Source organism: Mesoplodon bidens (genome assembly GCF_964165515.1).
Source record: "Mesoplodon bidens genome assembly, chromosome: 15".
NCBI lineage: Eukaryota > Metazoa > Chordata > Mammalia > Artiodactyla > Ziphiidae > Mesoplodon > Mesoplodon bidens.
In genome coordinates this window covers 21735945-21755648 of record NC_138171.1, presented here as the reverse complement: position 1 = coordinate 21755648, position 19704 = coordinate 21735945, and the positions used below count along the sequence as shown (strand labels likewise).

Genomic DNA, 19704 nt, shown 5'->3' with positions numbered 1-19704 from the left:
GCTGTTTTCAGCTTTGGGATATTATGAAGAAAAAAAAAAAAAAGACTGCTAGGAACATTCTTGCACATGTCTTTCAGAGAATATATGGACTCATTTCTGTTGGGTAAACATCCATGAGTGGAATTGCTGCCTCATAAAGATAAATGATTGTACATTTAGAAGATATGGCAAATAGTTTTCCAAAGTGGTTATAACTATTTACATTCCCCTCACAGTCACATAGGAAAGTTCTTATTGTTCCATATTTTCGCCAACAATTTGGATTTTTTTTCTTTTGCTTTGCATTTTAACCATTCTGGTGAGAAGGCTGTGTTATCACACCATGGATTTAGTTTTAATTTGGGGCAGGGGGACCATCTTTAATACAAAGAATATAAGATAAAATTACAAATATAAAATTGAGTATAAAAGTGATTATTTATGAAGAATGTGAAAAGAAATCATAATAAATCGCTGGAGACTTGCTAGCTTCAGATTCCCTTCTTGGCGTTTTTCAAGCTATTTCCCAGAAATGTTTACATTGAAATGCTTCCTGATAGCAATCTGGCTCCCCTCCCTGCCTGCAATACTTCACAGCTGCGTGTGATCTTTATGTGAACAAGGCCCCCACACAAGTGAGGGTCCCAGAACCTAGAGCATCAGCTTTCTGGGAAATGGCCTCTGCCCCTCCCCCACCCCCAAACCTGCCCCCAACTCTTCCCTGGGCTGGCTCCTCCTCCCCAGGGTTTCGGCTTCCACATCAGCTTCTCAGAAGGCTTTCCCTGACCTCCTTGTCGAAGAAGACCCTCTTGTTTTGTAAGTCCACATCACAAGACAGATGACAACAGAGCAGGAGGTTAGGAGCAGTTGCTGTGAACCCAGCCTGCCTGGTTGGCATCCCAGCTTCCTTGTTTTCTAGCTGTGTGACCTTGGACATGTCACGTAACCTCTCTGGGCCTCAGTTTCCTCGCCCACAGAGTGGAGAAGGTAATACTAGCTCCCACCTCACAGGGTGTAATGAGGACCTCGCAAGTTCAGGCATGTGATGCATTTAAAAGGATGTGCTGACGGCCCCATTATCCTGAGCCTTAGTCTTTTTTTCTGACACATCTCACTTCACACTGGTGATCTGCTTGAATGCTCTGTAGGACAGGCCTGCCATGGTGATCACTGTATCCCCAGGGCCTAATGCAGCACCTGGTCCACAGTTGGGGCAAAAAAAGATGTTGAATGAATGAATCTCCTCTGTGTACCTCAAATCCATTCCGATGACTCCAAGACAGCCACACCCCGGTCCAGGCCACCTCCTCCTTTCCCTTCAGGCAGCAGCCACCTCTGCTGACCCCATAGCTGCCACTGGTTAAATAAATGAGCTTCAGTCGCTCGCCTTGATCTTGCCTTTCTCATTCATGGCTGCAGTTCCTGTTGGCTTCCATCTCTACAGCCCTTTACAGTTTATAAGGCCTGTTCCCATCATAATCACATCCCTGGGTTGGGTGACAGGGCAGTAATTGGGAGCTCCAGTGCGACAAAGGCCTGGAGAGGGAAAGTGGCTTCCTCAAAGTCACACAGCAAGAGAAGAGAGGGGAGATGGGACACAGGCCCAGGACTCCTGGGGAGGGGCTGCCCACACTTGGTCAGAGGCCCTCTCTCATCCCTTCTGGAGAGCACCTCAGGCTGAGCACATAGTAGGCTCTTAGGCTTGTTCAAGACAAGTGGAAAGAGGAAAGTCCTTGGGTTCAGCCTTGGATCTGGGACCGTGGACCTGCCCCTGCCCCATCTGTGCCTGTTTCCCCATCTGTAAATGGGCTTCACTTACCAAGTGAAGGCAGATCCCCGTCTCACCAGGTCTGGCTGGCATTTCTCCTTGGTCTCTCTGTATGTTTACTCCAGATGACTTTGGAATGAGCTGACGTGGAGTTGGGAACTGACTAAGGGCCTAGAGAGAAACTGGGATTTCCACTGCACCTCTGGTATCCTTGACATGGAGCAGTGCCTGAAAGCAATGTTTGGAAAAGCATCTCTTCTCCCATTTTTAAAGGCTGTTGAGGAAACGTTGCACTTGTGACCAGAGTGCAAAGATCTCATGAACGGTGAGGGGTTTCCTAGCCCTGGGGGACCCCCAGACTCCACAGGCTGGGCCAGGAGCCTATGTGGTCATGGATATGATGCCCACATCAGCGGTGTTTCAGCACTCCTCTGCTGCTACTCTCTCCTCTCCCCTGTGATAGCAGGGCCAACTAAGGCCCAGAGAAGGGAGAAGCTTTACCCAAGGTCACCAGCACACCCAGGCAGACCTCCTGAATCTGAATCAAGCCAGGTTCTGGGGCTCAGCCTTCTCCTTTTTCCCCCTGTTCATTATTAATTATTTTTAAACAGCTTTATTGAGATATAGTACATATACCTTGCAACTTACCCTTTTTTTTTTTTTTGCAACTTACCCTTTTAAAGTGTACGATTCAATGGCTTTTGGTATAAAATTGTGCATCTATCATTACAATCAATTTTAGGACATTTTCATTACCCCAGACCCCCTCCCAGTCCCTCCAGCCCCCCAGCCCCAGACAGTCACTAATCTACTTTCAATCTCCATACATTTGCCTCTTCCGGACATTTCATATAAATGAACTCATACAAATGTGGTCTTTTGTGACTGGCTTCTTTTCACTGATTATAATGTTTTCAAGGTCCATCTATGGTGGAGCATGTATCAGTACATCATTCCTTTTTCTTGCCAAATAATATTCCATTGTATGGATATGCCACATGTTATTTATCCATTCGTTGACTGATGGACATTTGGTTTGTTTCTACTTTTTGGCTATTATGAATAATGCTGCTATGAACATTTACATACAACTTTTTGTGTGGTTATATATTTTCAGTTCTCTTGGACTTATACTTAGGAATTGAAATGCTGGGTCATACGGTAACTATGTTTATGAGCCCAGCCTTTTAGCTCTGGCTTTCTCAGACCTTGGGGAGTGCTGATGGGAGACTTGTAACTCCCAGTGTCCAGGGTCTGTGGATCAAGTCTCCACCCCACTTTGGACTTAATTTTAGAAACTTCAAGGACTATGCTTTCTGAACTTTGACACATTTTCACAGGCTGAATGTACTTGTTTACCTAGCACCCAGATGTAAAAAATCAAAGCCATCCCAGTGCCCCCAAAGCCCCCTCGTGCTTCTGTCCGGTCTTTCCCCTGCCATGGAAAACATGACCCCAACTTCTAATACCACAGATGAGTTCATGAACTTTGTCCGAGTGGAATTATGTGGATCATGGTCTTTCATGTCTGCTTCTCTTGCTCAACTTCAGTTCGTTAGAGATGCTGCGTTCTCAAGGCTGTATGCACCACCTTTTTTGTCATTCCTTCTGCTTTTAATGGAACACTTCGGACTTTGCATCTTGAAACAAGACACAGGGCTTCACGGTCTCGTGGGCGTGCGTCTCTGTGTGTGTGCTCAGGCCTGTCGGGGAGGGAAGTGGGGAGGCTGGGAAAGTGTATGTGATGACCTAGTCCTGGCCCCAAGGCGCATGTGCCTCTAGGAGGCCCCTACCTGGCCCTTCGACTTAAGCCTCTCCTCTTGGACTCTGTCAAAGTTCTGTTATTCTGGGTTTGACTTGAGGCCAAGGGGCGGAGCTGGCAGGTCTCCCAGGTAAACAAGAGCAGCTGGAAAGGAGAGGGACTTTTGGGAGTGGAAAGATAGACCTGATCAGACCTACATTCCACGAGGGCTTTTGTGGAGGCCTGTGCCCCGTGCACCCTAGCACTTGGTGGGAAGGGAGGGTTCCAGCAGAAATCGGGCCTCCTCTAGGCTAGGCTGTGCCCTGGGGAGGGCAGGCTGCCTGGGTTCAAGTCTCCCCACTCTGCACCTTACCAGCTGTAAAATGGGGGGAAAAACTGGATAGGATTGTTTCAGGAGTGAATAACTCAGGGCATATAAATGTTGCTGACCTGGAGGAAAGTTGGCTCTTATGGTTAGAATGTGCTGGGAGCCAGCTGAATATTTATGGACACTGTTATATTGAACTTACACACCAGTCATGAAAGTAGACACCAAATCATCCCCATTGGACAGATGAGGAAGCAGAGGCACAGAGAGGTTGAGAACCTGCCTGAAGCCACACTGTGAACCCATGGCAGAGCCAGGATTTGATCCCAGGTCTGTTTGGCTCCAGAATCCAGGCCCCGGACACCCGGGCTATGAGCCGAGCTTTGGTGTGGGCCCAGTAGCTCTGAGCTGCCACGGAGCTGTGCCCAGCACTGTTGTGTAGGGCCCCAGACTCAACCCTTGCCTCTGGTTTGTGGAGAAGGAGCTCAGGCTCTTTTCCCCTGTCTCTAATGGGCCCATGTGACCAGCAAAGCCTTCCTCCTTCCTGGGTTCCTGGCTAGTGAGCTCTCAGGGGTGGGGCAGGCCTAGTGGGTGGTCAGGAGGGTCCTCCCGATCTGTCCAGCATTGGCAGACCTGGCCGGGGCAGCCCTGTCTCTCTTTAGGAGGCGAGGCAGTCAGGCCTGGGAGCTAGAGTTGGCAGTACCGCGTCCACTTGGTGACCCCCTTGTGTGAGGTGTGCCCTGACTCTGCTCTTGGGGTGCTCCAGAGCATGGGCCAGGCACATCAGCAGCTGGTCCTAATCCAGGCTAACCTGAGTATTGTAAAGGGCTCTCTACCATATGCCAAGGGGAACAGAGCTTGAAGCAGTTGGCTGCAGTCCAGGAAGGCTTCACAGAGGAGGTCTCTCTGGAGCAGGGTTTTGAAAGCTGAGTTCCTTAGGTAGAGATGATTGGAAGGGTGTTCTTACAAAGGGAGCAGCCATAGGTATCGGTTACTCAACTCCATGCCCCCCAACCCTTGCCTTGCCATCTCTGTTTTTCAGGGGCTGGAAGCCTGAAAATGATATTTGCCAGAGCCCCTCGCCAGCTATTTCTGGTGAGGATCTGCCAGTGGGGAGAAGGCAGGAGGATGAGAGATGCCAGCCTGCCTCTGGCTCCTACCAGGGCTGACTTCAGCAGGATTTGTAGATTCAGCAGCTCTGTTGGTTCCAGAGCTGGAGTGACAGTGCCTCCAGCAGCTGGGTGGTGGGGACCAGCTCCCGGACTCCTGAGCATCCTGGGTGGCAGCTGCTTCCCGATTTCTGGGTACCACTCCTCCCTCTGCTTTTCCAGCACCTCAGATGTTTTTGGAGTCAGTTTCCCTTGTAAACTCCCTCTCCACCTGAAATAGCCGAGTGTTTTCTATTTTCTTGCTGGTCACTAATTGATAAAATGCTCAGGTCATCAAGGCCAGACCCAGGTGTAGTTTTTAAGGAACAGAAGGATTTAGCACCCCGAAAATGTGATGTCACACTTTGAGTTTGATTTATTTTTTGCGTGCATGTCAGATGTTTCAACATGGGTTCCCTGAAGGCAGAGACTGTCTTTCATCATCTATTTAATCAACAAACATTGATTAGTGCTTCATTGGTGGGGAATGAGATGAATGACCAAATCCCCACACTCCTGGAATCAGTCTAGACGTGGAACCATTCAATTGAAACTGAGTCCCCTGAAACTGAGTTCCCCTGCTGAGTTTATGATTCATCTTTCTCTGTCCAAAACTTTATTCACTTTCTTGTCCCACCCCTGTTCCCCTAAGGATTGAAGAGTATCAATGAAAAGAGTGGATTGAAACCAAGCAGGACTTTGTGGGGTCTTGCCAGGTTCAAAAGTCCCTCTGTGTCCCCTGTTTCTTATTTGTAAAAAAAAAAAAAAAAAAAAAAGGCTTTAGTCTCCTAGGCCTTCCCTGAGTTCCAAAGAGCAGATTCAAGCAGTTAATGATGAAGACCATAGAGTCACAGGGCTCCCAGTTCCTCCTGAAAGGATATAGATAACGATCTGATGCATATCTTTGAGTTGTTCTGTAGAAACTAAGACCGCCCCCCCACCCAGGTGGAGGATGGCGGATACATGCTGACCACAAGCACGTACCCCAGACTGGTTGGAACTAGAAGGTTCAGATTCCTGAAACGTAACCTGTTACCTCACCACCAATCAGAAGAAGGTCCACAAGCTGATCACGCATCCTGGGACCATATCCCCTCACACTGTCTTTCCCCTGAAAGCCAGACCATATCCCCTCACACTGTCTTTCCCCTGAAAGCCATCGGGGTGTTCAGGTCTTTTGAGCATGAGCTGCCCATTCTCCTTGCTTGGCGCCCTGCAAATAAAACCTTACTTTGCTTCAAACACCCACTGTCAGAGTTTGGCTTTCTGTGTGGCAGGAACATGAGCCCTTGCTCGGTAACACAATGTAGTAGCCAGTAGCCACCTGCAGCCATGGAGCACTTGAAACGCAGCTAGTTCGAATTGGAACAGGCTGTCAGTGTAAAATACACACCACATTAAAAGACTTTGTATGAAAATTAAGAATGTAAAATATCTCATAATTTTTATGTTGATTATGTGTTGCAATACAATATTTCAGACATATGAAATTAAATGCATTATTAAAATGTATTTTACCTGTTTCTTTTTCTCTTTTTATATGGCCACTAGAAAATTTAAATTACATATATGGCTTGCATTTGTGGCTCACGTTATATTTCTACTGGACAGCACTGGTCTTATGGGAGCTGAGTTGAAACACATTGATCCAGCATTTATTAGTGTCTGTTTAAGAGATGCTTGGTCTCTGCCCTTGGGGACTTCAGACAGGATGGGGAGCGGGACAGGTATATCAACATGGAACTAAAAGTCACTGTGATAAATGTTTGAGTTGTCCATGTTCCAGGGTTCTGAGAAGAAATCTGGGTAGGCTTCACAGAAGAGGTGACTTTGAATAGGAGTTCACAAGCTGGGTAAGGAAAAAGAGGGGGATTCCAGGCTAAGAGGTTGACAAGTACACAGGATGTTAGAAGAGATACAGGCAGTTCATTCTGGTCTGAACGTGGTTTGTTTGGAGAAGGGGCTGGAGGTGGAGCTGGACAGTTGTAGAGCATTGAATGCCAGTAAAGTTTCGATCTGAGGGAGGTGCTGAGGCTAGGGAAAGGCTCTTAGGCAGGAAGTGGCTGGTCCAGATGTTAAGTGAGCTCACCCACCCACCCTCCTCAAAAGCAGGCAGCGAACAGAACAGACCTGGTTTGAATGTGAAAAATAAGCTCTTTTATTTCAGTACTTGCTCTGTGTGGCTCAAAAGCACATCTACGGCTTGCTTGGAACCCAAAAGTATTTATAAAACCATAGAGAAATTGAGCAATATGTATATAGAATAGAACATATATATATTGGCTCAAGTGCTTCTTCCTGTGCAAAGCAGAAAGTTCTAAGTGCATCAGCGTGACTTTCCCCAAATCCCTCTCTGCGATTTGGGGGACTCTGGAGGCTTTGACCCCACTCCAGATACAGAATTCTCCCCGCTTCCCTTTTCCAGGCTGAGGGAGGCCCAGTCACATGGAGAGAGCGAGGGGTAAAGTCAGAGATGGCAACTTGTGGGGTCCCCGAGCTTAGTCAGGGGCAAGGGCTGTGTTCCAGGGCCCTGGCTCTTCAAAGAGGGGGTGGCTGAGATGCCAGCCTTGTTGGTGAGTGACCAGCACAGGCAACTAAGCCTCCTGTGAAGTCTACGCATTGTGGTGGGTGAGGTCATGGGTAGGACAGGGGCTGTGGGGCTCTTTTCCCCTAGAACTGGGCTCTGAAGGAAGATGCCTGGGCACAGGTGGGGGACTCGGACAGGGCTGGGGGCAGGAAGGTGGTCATGGTCATGGTCTCATTCTCCGAAACATCCTGGCCTGTGACCTAAGGCTCTGTGAAGCCAGGGAGTAAGACTCAATGTCATTGGCAAGGCTGAGTCATATAAGGCACCAGAAGTGCACAGCTGAAGGGGCCTTGGAGATGAGCTGGTTCAACCACTCTGTGACCGATGAGCAGACTGAGGCCCAGAGAGGGGAAGGCAGTGGCGGGCCAGACTTGGGGCTCAAACCCAGGGCTCTAACCCCTCCAATTTCCTCCCCACCTCCTCATCCTAACTGGATCCTTTTTGATCAGGCCCCAAATGGCCCCTCTGACAGTCAGGTCAGGGCTGGTGTGGTGAACGGGGCCCTGGACTCAAGAGTCAGAAGGCCTGGCTCCATTCCTGCACCTTTATATTAAGCAGCCTTGCAAATATCCAGTGGTGCAGGGCGGGCCACCTCCCTTCTCCAAGCTGCAGTCTCCTCAACGAGAAAGCAGCTCCCACTCTGCAGTTTCCCATGGAAATTAAATGGGTTGGTGGCCGTGTGAGCCCAGGAAGCACTTAGTAGGTGCCTCACAATTGCAGGGTGTGGGGGTACTGTTGGGCCGGGGCTGCTGGGATGTGGGGAGAGCTTGGGTCTGGACTATTCCTGGGACCCTCCCGATCTGCACCTGCTCAGGCTCTGCCAACGGCCCCTGGGGCCTGGGCACAATCTGGGGAAGGGGTTCAGGACACCCTAGGGAGCTGAGCTCCTTGATCTGGTCACTGGGCACACTGTTTTTTGCCTGCTCCCAGGGAAGGGGCTCTGGAGTTGATGAAACAATATGGCGGGTGGTCAGTGGCTTTCCAAATGGCATCTGGGCTGGGAAGGGAGGCTGGAGTCCCTCCTCCCCGGCCCACCCCCCAGGCCCAGTCAGCCAAGATCAGGGTTCCTACTGTGGAGGCACAAAACATTCCTCACAGGTGAGGGAGGTGGGGAGCCAGGCTCAGGGGGACCAGATGGGCCAGAAGTACATTCGATTCCAAAGAGCCCCCATAGGCAGCCCACCCTGCCCTGGGGTCTGGGGCCCAAGAAGGGGCAAATTTTGCTCATTAGCTTGGGATAAAGATTGGGGTCAAGTTGGGGGCCGTCGGCTGGCTCAGGTGGGGCTGGCACGGGGGCCCTTAGGAGGTGTTAACAATGACGTTCCTGAAGCCCTTCACGGCCTTCAGCCTGTCGCTCTCGAAGTTCACCACCAGCTTGTGGCGGCCCGCCTGCAGAGGCACCAGGTCCACCCTCACCTTGACTTCCTCCCCCGCCTCCACGGGGTCCGGGCTGGGAGGGAGAGAGAAAGAGGGCGAGGTCAGGGCCCTGGCCTCGTCCCCACGAGGGGGACAGGCCAGGATGACACGTGACTACTGAGATCTTAGCCCAGAAACTCCATGGATGTATAGCTTTGTGCCAACAGAATAAAACGGGTCCCGCTCACCACTCTCCGAAGGCCTGGGCCATCTGCCCTCCTATGTGTAGAGGGGCTGGTGTGTGTGTGTGTGTGTGTGTGTGTGTGTGTGTACATGAAAGTGGATGGTGTGCTTGGGGGTAAGAGTGTGGATGCTCACGTGACCACATGCATGAAAATGCATTGAGCTGTACATACGTGACTTGTATGCTTTACTCTGTAAATTACAATGAAAAAGTGACAAAGAAGAAGTGTGTATGCTCGTAAGTGTACGTATATATAAATATGTATCCATGAGGGTACACCACACAGGCACGCATGTACACCTGTGTGTATGTGAGGACTCGGGTGTCCCGAGGTGGGTGCTTAGTGAATGTGTACCTGTTTAGGTCTGTGAACACATGTGCACAGAACGCAGCTAACGTGTGGGTATTGGGGCGTAGACACGGGGGAATATTAGGCAGGTGTGTGGGTGGGTGTGTGGGAAGGGAGAAGAGGGGGTTACGGGCCTGGGTTCAGTGCCGGAGGGTGCCCTTCCCCCCGCAGCATCTGCCCTCTGCTCCCAGGCCCCCAAGCTGGAGGGACCAGCACTTACATTTCCACTGTCTTCTGCTCATTGGTCAGGCCCGCCCCCTCCACGGTGAAGGTGCAGCCTGACAGCGGCACGGTGAGCGGGTTCCGCAGGGACACCTCAGCCACCAGCTTGCGATTCCGCCTGGGCTCTCCCAGGATCTAGAGGAGGCATGGGGCAGATGTAAGGGGCAGCACGGAGGGAGAGCAGTCCACAGCCCCTCAAGGGCATGCAGGGTCCCAACGGGGCCATCTCCATCTTTGCTGCAGTTTGGCCCAATGCCTGCCTAGCTCCGCCGCTAACATTCCTCGCCTCATCTGGAAAACACAGATGATGACACCTGCCCAGGCCTCCTTCATGGAGCTGAAGTGAGGCTCCACGCAACCCACAGGATGTGTAAAATGCCTCCCTCATTCTAGGGTCTAGGGTGGAAAGATCAGAGTCTTTGGAGCCAGGCTGATCTCTGCCCCTTTCTCACTGTGTGACCTTGGCAAAGTTACTACCCTCTCTGAGCCTTGGTTTCTTCACAGGAGAGAAATGCCTGACTGCAGGGCTCTCCTGAGGATTAACTGAGCTAATATGTGCAAGCTCCTAGCAGACTGTCTGGCACACAGCGCTCACTCCCTCCTTCTCTGCTCTTTACCATTTATTTGTAACTGCAGCGTTTGGGGATCTGGGGCTGTGACTCCTCCAAGTGAATCACTACGATGACCATGAAGGTGGTGATAAGAATAGTCAGTTTTTATTGAGCCCTCATAATGTGCTGGATATGGTTCTATGTGCTTCCTGTAGATGCACATTTAATCCTTACAACACCCATTTTATAGATGAATAAATAGACTCCAGAGTCTGTGCCCTTAACAACACATCCCTTCCTGCCCCACCAGGGCCCCAGGACCTGGGAATCTAGCATTAGTAGTTTAGCTTTTAAGGGTCCATGAGTCTGAGATCCCTCCCTAAGTGCCATGATCCTACTACTCTGGAATTTTAGGATTCATTCCTAGAGGCTGTGAGTCCCAAATTCTGCTTCATGATGCTTTTCTTTGATGAACCTAGGATCTGAGGGACCTGGGGCATCAGAGATCTTGAGGTTGTAGGGAGGGAGGTGCATGCACGTGTGGGCACCTGTCCAGGGACCCAGCCAGCCCTTACCCGGATCTTGATTTCTGGATTCTCCAGATAGATGTCCCTCTCAGCCAGCAGGTAGCTGTTGGCCGCTGGCTCAACGAAGAGGCCCCGCACCTTGATGAGGTTCGACTCGGTCAGGCAGTCACAATACTTTTCGTAGAGGATTCGAAGGGGAATGCTCTTCTCTGCAGGAGGGGAGAGGGGAGAGCACGCATGACATCTGAATCGTGGCCCCCACCTCTCCTATGGCATCTCCACAAGGCACAGAGAGGGCAAGGAATGAACTCGAGGTCACACAGCTGGTGAATGGATGGGCATGTCCCAGCACTTTCCCTCACCTGCCCTGGCTCCAAGGCTCCCAGGGAGGAAGTGGGGAGGGGAGGCTTGGGCTTTAATCCTGCCTCTGCCCTTCGCTAACTGGGGATGCTGGGCAAGTCACTCCACCTCTCAGGACCTCCATTTCCCCCCATGAGGTCGGTAGAATTGCACCCATTTACAGATGAAGAAACACTTCTGCCAGTAAGTGTTCAGATCAGGAGAGCTGGCCCTGCTTGGCCACTGTCTGACTGTGTGAGCCTGGGAAGATGACCTCCCCTCTCTGTTTCTCCTCTGTTCCCTCTGTTCCCTGGGACATCTGGCACCCGCTGGGCAGAGCTAAGACCAGAGGTCATTTCAGAGCAAAAGCCACACAAGTGATAGGGGTGAGAAAAAAGCCGGCAGGGCCAACCCCTCCCGCTGCAGAGAAGCAAAGTGTGGATTGCAGCCCCATTTCTCTGACAAGAACACTGAAGCCTTACGGCACCAGGGGTCAGCTTACAGGAGGCAGAAAGGAGCAGTGAAAAGGGCACAGGACTGATTCTCCACAGGCCCTGCTTGTTCACCCGGTCGCAGGGAACCTTGGGAAAAATCCCTTCTGCTCCTCGGGCTTCCCCCCATCAAACAAGTGTTGGAGGGATGGTCTTGGGGCTCCGTGGAGCCCAGCCAACCTCTCCTCACTGTCCCAGTGCCACGACGGGAGATGCTATTTCTTCTTTTTCTGCCATCTGTCCCTCCGTCCCTGCACTAGACCAGCGTTTCCCAAACTCCAGCCATTCATGTGGTTTTTCACATGTCTGAGTAACTAACTCCTCATGAAATAATTTTTCTTTCAGTCCCCTCGCTTTACACTTTTTAACCTTCTTTGCTTAGGGAACCTTTTCATCATTATTTGCAGAAAAACTGTCTCATTTACCATAAGTAGCAGGAAGCTGGTAAAAACAAACACCAGCAAACAAAGTCATGTTTATTCAATTCGGGCCAATATTCTCACCTGCTGAGGGCTCTGAGTTTGAGACCCGAGCTTACTGTTAAAGAGGGAGGTTAAGCAAGGGTCTGGGGTGCCCGGGCCAGTGAGCACCCGCTGGGAGGTCATCTCTAGGGCCGTGAAGGCCTGAGCAGACGGTCACCTTCTCTCTGCATGAGTCAAGGTCCAGGTCCTGGCTGGGCACACTGGTGTTCCCCGTCCCACTCTGTGGAAAATGTGTGCCCAGCCCTCTAGTCACTCATTCCTGGGGTGGATCTGCCCCAACCTCTGCTCAGATGATGTGTGTGTGGGGGGGAAACCAAAGCTTCTGCCAAAAAGGACAAAAAGGAGTGAGAATTCCTGGGTCAGGACCTGGTGGAGCACAGTGGAAACTCTGACCAGCTCCACAGGAAAGACGGAAACCATTGTCCTCCAGGGGCCTGGAGGAGGGGGCCCCAGCTGTGAACTTTTCCAGGAGGCTTAGGCCAGGGTGGGGCTGGACCTTTGAGAACTGCCATCTACAGGCCAGGGGCCCTGGCCTTGGCTTCGGGCCAGATGCTGGCTGAAAGAGGGAAACATTTGCGGTTAGTGTCTATTCACTCCTTAGATGATTCCTTTGATCATCACAGAGATCACGCTGCCTGCATTCCTCATGACCCACCTGGAGGGGTGAGGGTATCCAGAGAGAGAGAAGGGGGGGCGGTGGCAGGAAGGGAGAGAGCAAGGAGGCGGGGTGGGGGTCAGCTGGATTCAGTTCAGCTGTCCTAGGCCTGGCTTCCTGTCCGCTAGCACATGGAAATCCCCCAGATCTTATCATCAAAGAATAACCAGCAAGTCAGACAAAGTTCAGGGTCTCACAGGGTGGGAGAATCACTCTCAGGTTGACTTTGGCCTTGGAGGCCTCAATAGGGCATCCTGGCCTAGCCCCACCTGAGGGCAACACGCAGGACCACTGCCCTCCTCTGCCCTCTCCCAACAGGCTGTGCCCCGCAGAGGTCTCCGTAGCAGGAGGGACCCCTCCGCTGCGAACACATCCTCAGGAAGAAACCCTGGCGGCTGTGGCTGAAGCAGAAGAATGCTGCGAAAGACCTGAGGGTATCTGGGAGGCAAAGGGTGACTCAACAGCAGCCTGGGTGGAAGTTATTCTGGCATCCCTGGCTCAGGTTGGAGTTCACCTTACGATACACATTCCAGGAAAGGCAGTTCCTCCCTTTGAAGCGGTTCTGAGCCTGAGGAAGAACTGACACGTGTGCATTCACACAAAGGGGCTGGAAGGGCTCTTCAAAGATGAACCAGCCTTTGTACAAATAGGGAACCCGGGGCCTGGAATGGAGAAGAGAAATACCCAGGAGCCCACAGCCTGTGGGCAGAACTGCAGGAACTAGGACCTCGGTATCCCGACCACCCCACACACCTATAGGGATGGAGCCCTGCCCCTGCCTCGGGGCCTGGATGTGGAGATGAGAGCTGGGTCCTCTGCATACCAGCAAGGTTGGCAGTGACTCAGGAAGCACTGAGCCCGGCCCTGAGACCATTGCCTGGCACAGCAGGGTTCAGGAAAGACGCTTTTCGGCCTCCCCACACCTGTCGGCCCTTGCTCAGCGAAGAGTGAAGAGCTCCCCCGTGTCCAGGCACCATTATACACTTTCCAGATCTTTCCTGAGCACACATCTCCTTCGCAGCCCATGAGGGGCATGCTAATGCCCCATTTGATGGATGAGTGTGATTCAAGGCCCAAGGTTATACATCTAGAAGGTGGGAGAGGTTCTTCCCTGGTGGTCCAATGGTTAAGACTCCGAGCTCCCAATGCATGGGGCACAGGTTGGATCCCTGGTCGGGGAACTAAGATCCCACACGCCACATGGCGTGACCAAAATTAATAATAATAATAATAATAATAATAATAGAAGGTGGGAGAGGCCAGATTCAAAGCCAAGTCTGGCCTCCGAACACGCCTAAGTGTTGGGGCCCCAGCCCTGGTGCCACGTGGCTCTGCCCCTAGAGTCTGCCGCTGCTCAGGGACCCTGACAGAGGGTCTGCTCTGTCCTGGTGTGTGGCTCCAGGGTGCCTGAGATGGGCCTGAGATAGAGACTCCAGGGTTGACTGATGTTCTACTCAGATCATGCTGACCCCAGGTCCTCTCCCAACTCGAAGACCCCCCTGCCCTCCACATGCCCACAGGCTCCAAGTGCAGGAACGGAGAATGGGCTGCTGGGGGGGATAGGAGACTGGGCTCCGTGCTGCCTCCCTAAGTGACCTCGGCAGCCACAGCCCCTCTCAGGGTCTCCAGCTTAATTTTAGGGAGATAACCAGTAGTGGTGACAAAGCCAGCAGTGAAAGGGATCAAGGGGACGATGACTGTGCAGGCGTCCGACCAAGAAGCCAGAGCGACAGAGGCTCTGCCCAGGGTTGAGGGCTGGGTGAGCTATTGACATCATTTCAGCCCCAAACGGGGAAGGGAATCTGCTCCCAGGGAGGCCGGGCCAGGCACTGGAGCCATGGAAGAGGAAAAGATCAGAGCCTTTCCTTTCCTATCACTGTTAGAGCCACACTGTCCAGTATGGCAGCTTCCGGCCACATGCGGCTGTTTAAGTGAAATTAAAACTTTAGTCCCATAATTACACCAGCCACACTGCAAGCCCACGATAGCCACATGGAGCTAGTGGCCACTGCACTGGACCACGCAGATACAGGACATCCTTATATCACAGAAAGTTCTCTGGGTAGTGCTGGTCTTGAATCTCTTCTCTCTGAGCCTGAGAACCTCCAGAGAAATAGGAGAGGTTCTCAAAGGGGCTCTGGGGAGAGGCACCTGTAGTGTGAGTTGCTGGAGACGGAGGAAAGGAATTTGCTGGAAGGGGCAGCAGAGAGTCTGGGAAAGCAGTCAGGGGTCCTGTGAAGATGAGATGGAATGAAATAGAATAGTTGCTACGAGTACAGGTTCAAGTCTCTGTCCTGTCACTTCCTGTGTGGCCTTGGGAAAGTTACTTAACCTCTCTGTGCTCAGTCTTCTCATCTGGAAAATGGGGCCATAAAAGAATCCACCTCCTACTTTTGTTATAAGAAGGAACTGGGTTGCTATTTATAAAGTGCGAGGACAGGGCCTGACCCACAGTGAGGGCAATGGGAGTGTCTGTGAGGTAGATGGCACACATTCAGCTCTCAGGGCACGACCTAGCATGTCGTCAGGGTGGTCAACAGCTGCTCCAGGAACACAGGGCCTTACCAGAGAAGGGCTCCAGGGAAAAGTTGAGCAGGTTCTTGGTGCCACACTCGGGTCCCAGGATCCCGTTGTAGCTGACGGTGCGGGCACAGAGCAGGAGGCAGCCAGTGTGGTCCTTGGCAGTGTTGTTGGTGATGTAGGCAAAGACGTCGAAGTCGCTGCCCCTGTTCATGCCCTGGCCCACACGGATCCGCATGGCCACCCCTGTCTCCTCTTTATCAGCCAGTTTGTTCTGGTGGTTGGCCCTTGTGAAGGCTTCCCTCTCCTCTGCAGACCCTGTGGGGACACGGAAGAGAGCTTCATCACAGCTGGAAGGGGAACCAATGAGAAGGAGGCTGGGAGCAGGGCAAGCTGGCTTCTCAGAGTCCTGGTGACTCAAAGCACCCCTGAGGGAGCCCCTTCTTTACATTACTGTGCCAGGAGGAGGAAAGAGTATTTTATTTACTTTCCACAAGTGAACTCCTATACATCCCTCAAGACCCATCCCCAAATGACCCCTCTTCCAGGATGCCTTCTCTGACTCCTCCTTTCCCAGGATGAAAGAGTCACAATGTCTTTTGGAGTTTCATAGCTGCCTATTGCCTGTCATGGTGTTTTGGCCCACCAGGTTTTTTTTCTGTTCATATGCTTACACTCTCAAGCCTCTTGAGGAGTAAGACTGTGTTTTACTTAATCTTAAGTCATACCCAATGCCTACAACAGTGTTTGGTGCCTAGTAGGCACTGATACAATGAGAACTTTCTCACCTCTAAGCATTTGCACAGGGACCACTTCTACCTGAAATCCTTTCCCTCCCTTCTCTACCTGTTGAGCTTTCCAGCAGGAATGACTGCCCCCTGCTTTATATTCCATTTACTTCTCCCCATGTGCCTTTTATTTTTGTCCCCGGTGTTGTTGGGTACATATTTATTTCTTCTATCAAATCATCAGCTCTAGACCTTTCAGAGGCCAGGGAAAGCATCTTTTCCTTCTGCTTTAGCCCTTCCCACTAGAGCACAGCCACTTATTACCCAATCCCCAGTCAGCCCTGGAGAGTCAACAGGGGTCAGATAAAGGTTGTGGTTTCTTAGTCACTTCTGTGAACCCTACTGTGCTTGGCACAGACCGTAGATGCTTAGAAAATATCTGTCTATTGAATTGGCCATTGGATGTGCTCAAATTCAATTTTTAAAGTAAACCACATCTTTTTCCCACTACTGATTTAATATTAGTAGCAGAAAGAAGCTTCATCTTTGTGTCTGATTGAGCCCATCTTATTATCTTTAAGTTTCTTTTGGTCCATTTCTCTTTAAACCTTTCCAATCTACCTTCATGCCCACTTCCCCACCTGTGTGTGAAATGCTAAAACAATTAACACTACAGAGTTCCAGGAACTTCTCTTCCGTGGCCTCTCTGGACTTCCAAGCCTCTTCAGCACAAATAGGTTGCAATAAAAAAGCATGGAGGGACCTCCCTGGTGGTCCAGTGGTTAAGACCCGTGCTCCCAATGCAAGGGGCCCGGCTTCGATCCCTGGTCAGGGAACTAGATCCCTCATGCTGCAACTAAAGATCCCGCATGCCACAACTAAAAATCACGCATGCCGCAGCTAAGACCCAGTGCAGCCAAATAAATAAATAAATAAATAAAGATTTAAAAAAAAAAAAAAAAGCATGGAATTGACCATCTATTCTTGGAGCTCCCACCACTAATAAGCTCTGTTAAACAACATGGACATCATGATTTTTCTGTTAAGATGAAAGCCTCTCTTGTATAACAGCCATCCCTTTCAGTTTTATTGAGTCAAACTAACAAAGAAAGTGAGGCTTAAAAACCAAATGACATATTTTTGTGGAATTCTTTTCCTAAATGAATAATCCTTTACCACTGTCCCCCTGCCCCCAGTGTGTTTGTCAAGTTTGCACCTGATTCTAAGGAATTTCTTGAAATGGAGAGTAACCTACAGATCATTGTTGTTTGCAAGCTGCCAGAAAACACACACACACACACACACACACACACACACACACACACACACACACACACACACACACACACACACACACACACACACACACACACACACACACACACACACACACACACACACACACACACACACACACACACGCCCTCTGGGCTGGTAAACAAGCTGCTTATCCACAAGGCAGTGATGAGCCGAGGGCCCCTACCCTCCGGGTACTTGTAGCTGTGGGTAATGTCCTCCCGCTCATCTCTGCCCACACTCTTTGTGCTGATCTTCTGCCCAACGACCAGGGAGCGGTTGATGGACTTGTGCATGGACCCATCATCCTGCCGGATCCAATCCACCACGTCGGCGTTGACCTCGGCAAAGACGAAAGGGGCATCGTACTTGGTGCTCAGGTTGCCCACCTTGATGGCACGAACGGGAACCGGGCCACAGCAGTATGTCCCTGGTTGGGAGGAGGAGGAGGGTAAGACAAGCCTGGGCTGAGGGGAGGGTGGTACCTCCAAAATCTTCCACAATTCAACCACACGTAGCTGAAAACCTGGAGACCATATAGCCTTTGACTCAGGGATTCCATTTCTAAGAAGGCAGCATCAGGTAAGAATTAAGAATTCCAGGGGAGGGAGTTCCTTGGTGGTCTAGTGGTTAGGACTCTGCGCTTTCACTGCCGGGGCCCTGGGGTTCAACCCCTGGTTTGGGAAACTGAGATCTTACAAGGCATGCAACAAGACAAAAAATGAAAGAAAAAAAAAAGAATTCCAGGGGACCCTGGAACCCAGCTTCTGGGGTTCAAATCTCAGCTCAGTCTCTTATTAGCTGTGTGACCTTGGAGAAGTCACTTAACTTCTCTGAGTCCTGGCTTCACGTGGGGATATTTGTACCTACCTAATGAGGATTGGCAAACACTTATGGCTATGTGTTTGATAAACAGAAATGTATCCCAAGGCACTTAAGGAAATGAGGAAGCCAACAGTAGGCAATACTTTACAAGGGTGTGTGTCTGTCTGGTTTCCTGCCCAGACTGAGAGTAGCAGTCAGTGTGTGACACTGACTCAGGGAGTGTGTGCTAACGAAATGAACAAGAGAGCTAGATGTTTATCTGGGTGTGGTTTACCACTGCCTGGTCACAGATTTAAACGTTGAGGACTAGAGGCTTGGTAGCTATATTACAGTGCGTCCATTTGATGGAATGTGGTAACATTAAATTAAAATCACAGAAAACTATCTGATAGAGAAATGCTAATGCTATATGGAGAAGTGACAGGGCCAGGATGAAAGGCCATGTGCAGGAACAGTTCTTTTTTTTTTTTTTTTTTTTGCGGTACGCGGGCCTCTCACTGCAGTGGCCTCTCCCATTGCGGAGCACAGGCTCCGGACGCGCAGGCTCAGCGGCCATGGCCCACGGGCCCAGCCGCTCCGCGGCACGTGGGATCTTCCCAGACCGGGGCACGAACCCATGTCCCCTGCATCGGCAGGCGGACTCTCAACCACTGCGCCACCACGGAAGCCCAGGAACAGTTCTTAACCTGGGGTCCATGGAACCCCCAAGGCACAGCAAATAGAATTCAGGAATTCATAAACTTGGATGGGAAAAAATTACATCATTATTTTCACTTCCTTCGACTGTGAAAGAAGACCAAAAACCACAGTCTTAAGTGCACTTATGACTTGTCACTCATAAGAACCACAGATATTTTTATATCTCTTTATAGTTGTTACAGATAACTGGAAATATAGATTGCGTTCATCTCTACCACAAAATTATGGAACTTATTGATTCTACTAATAAATCTTGTTATATAAAGCATATATTACTATATCACAAATTTATTTTAAAAAATTTTGATAACTATATTGCAATGTAATTGAACCCTAGGTGTTATATTGTGTGTATTTAAACTATTATTCTGACGAAGGATTCATTTGAAATTATTGGAAGCTGTGTGTGAATGTTAATGAAATTTCTTGGGGGGAAGAGGACAAAGATGCTATTTGACTTTTTTTCTTTGTGCTTCTCCATATTTTCTGTTTTCCACAATGTGCATGAATTCCTTTTCTAATTATAAAAGAGGTGTTTTATAAAATATCAGTGAGGTCCCCCAACACTCAATGTTCTTTGGAGTCAGCCAGAGCTGGGTTAGCATCCCAGCTCTGCCCCTCTCCAGCTGAGGAGCCCCTCTGCTGAGTGGGTCCCCTCCAGCCTCTGTTTCTTCATCTCGGTAATGGGGCCACACCTGCCTACCCACCTTCGCTCTTCTCCTGGGGCGTGGGGTCCAGGGCCTGCCACCCCTCGTATCCCGGCTGCAGGTCAGGCCTGGTCATCCACGACTCCACCCAGCAGTGGAAGTTCCTGTTGGGGAAACAAAGCAGAACGTGGACCAGGACTCTCACGCAGACGTTCACGGTCA

At 50.6% G+C, this 19704-nt stretch overlaps 1 protein-coding gene across 1 annotated transcript in view; it reads right to left on the bottom strand.

The window, feature by feature from the left end:
- Nucleotides 1-6597: 6597 nt before the first annotated feature.
- TGM2 (transglutaminase 2) overlaps nucleotides 6598-19704 on the bottom strand; it is a 32573-nt gene continuing 19466 nt past the window's right edge. Inside the window, exons 8-13 of the mRNA XM_081255752.1 lie at nucleotides 19543-19646; nucleotides 17499-17741; nucleotides 15333-15605; nucleotides 10849-11009; nucleotides 9721-9857; nucleotides 6598-9001 (exon numbers count right to left, since the gene is read on the bottom strand). Coding sequence (XP_081111878.1) covers nucleotides 8851-9001; nucleotides 9721-9857; nucleotides 10849-11009; nucleotides 15333-15605; nucleotides 17499-17741; nucleotides 19543-19646 — 1069 coding nt within the window. The 3' untranslated portion in view covers nucleotides 6598-8850. The remainder of the gene's footprint in view (nucleotides 9002-9720; nucleotides 9858-10848; nucleotides 11010-15332; nucleotides 15606-17498; nucleotides 17742-19542; nucleotides 19647-19704) is intronic.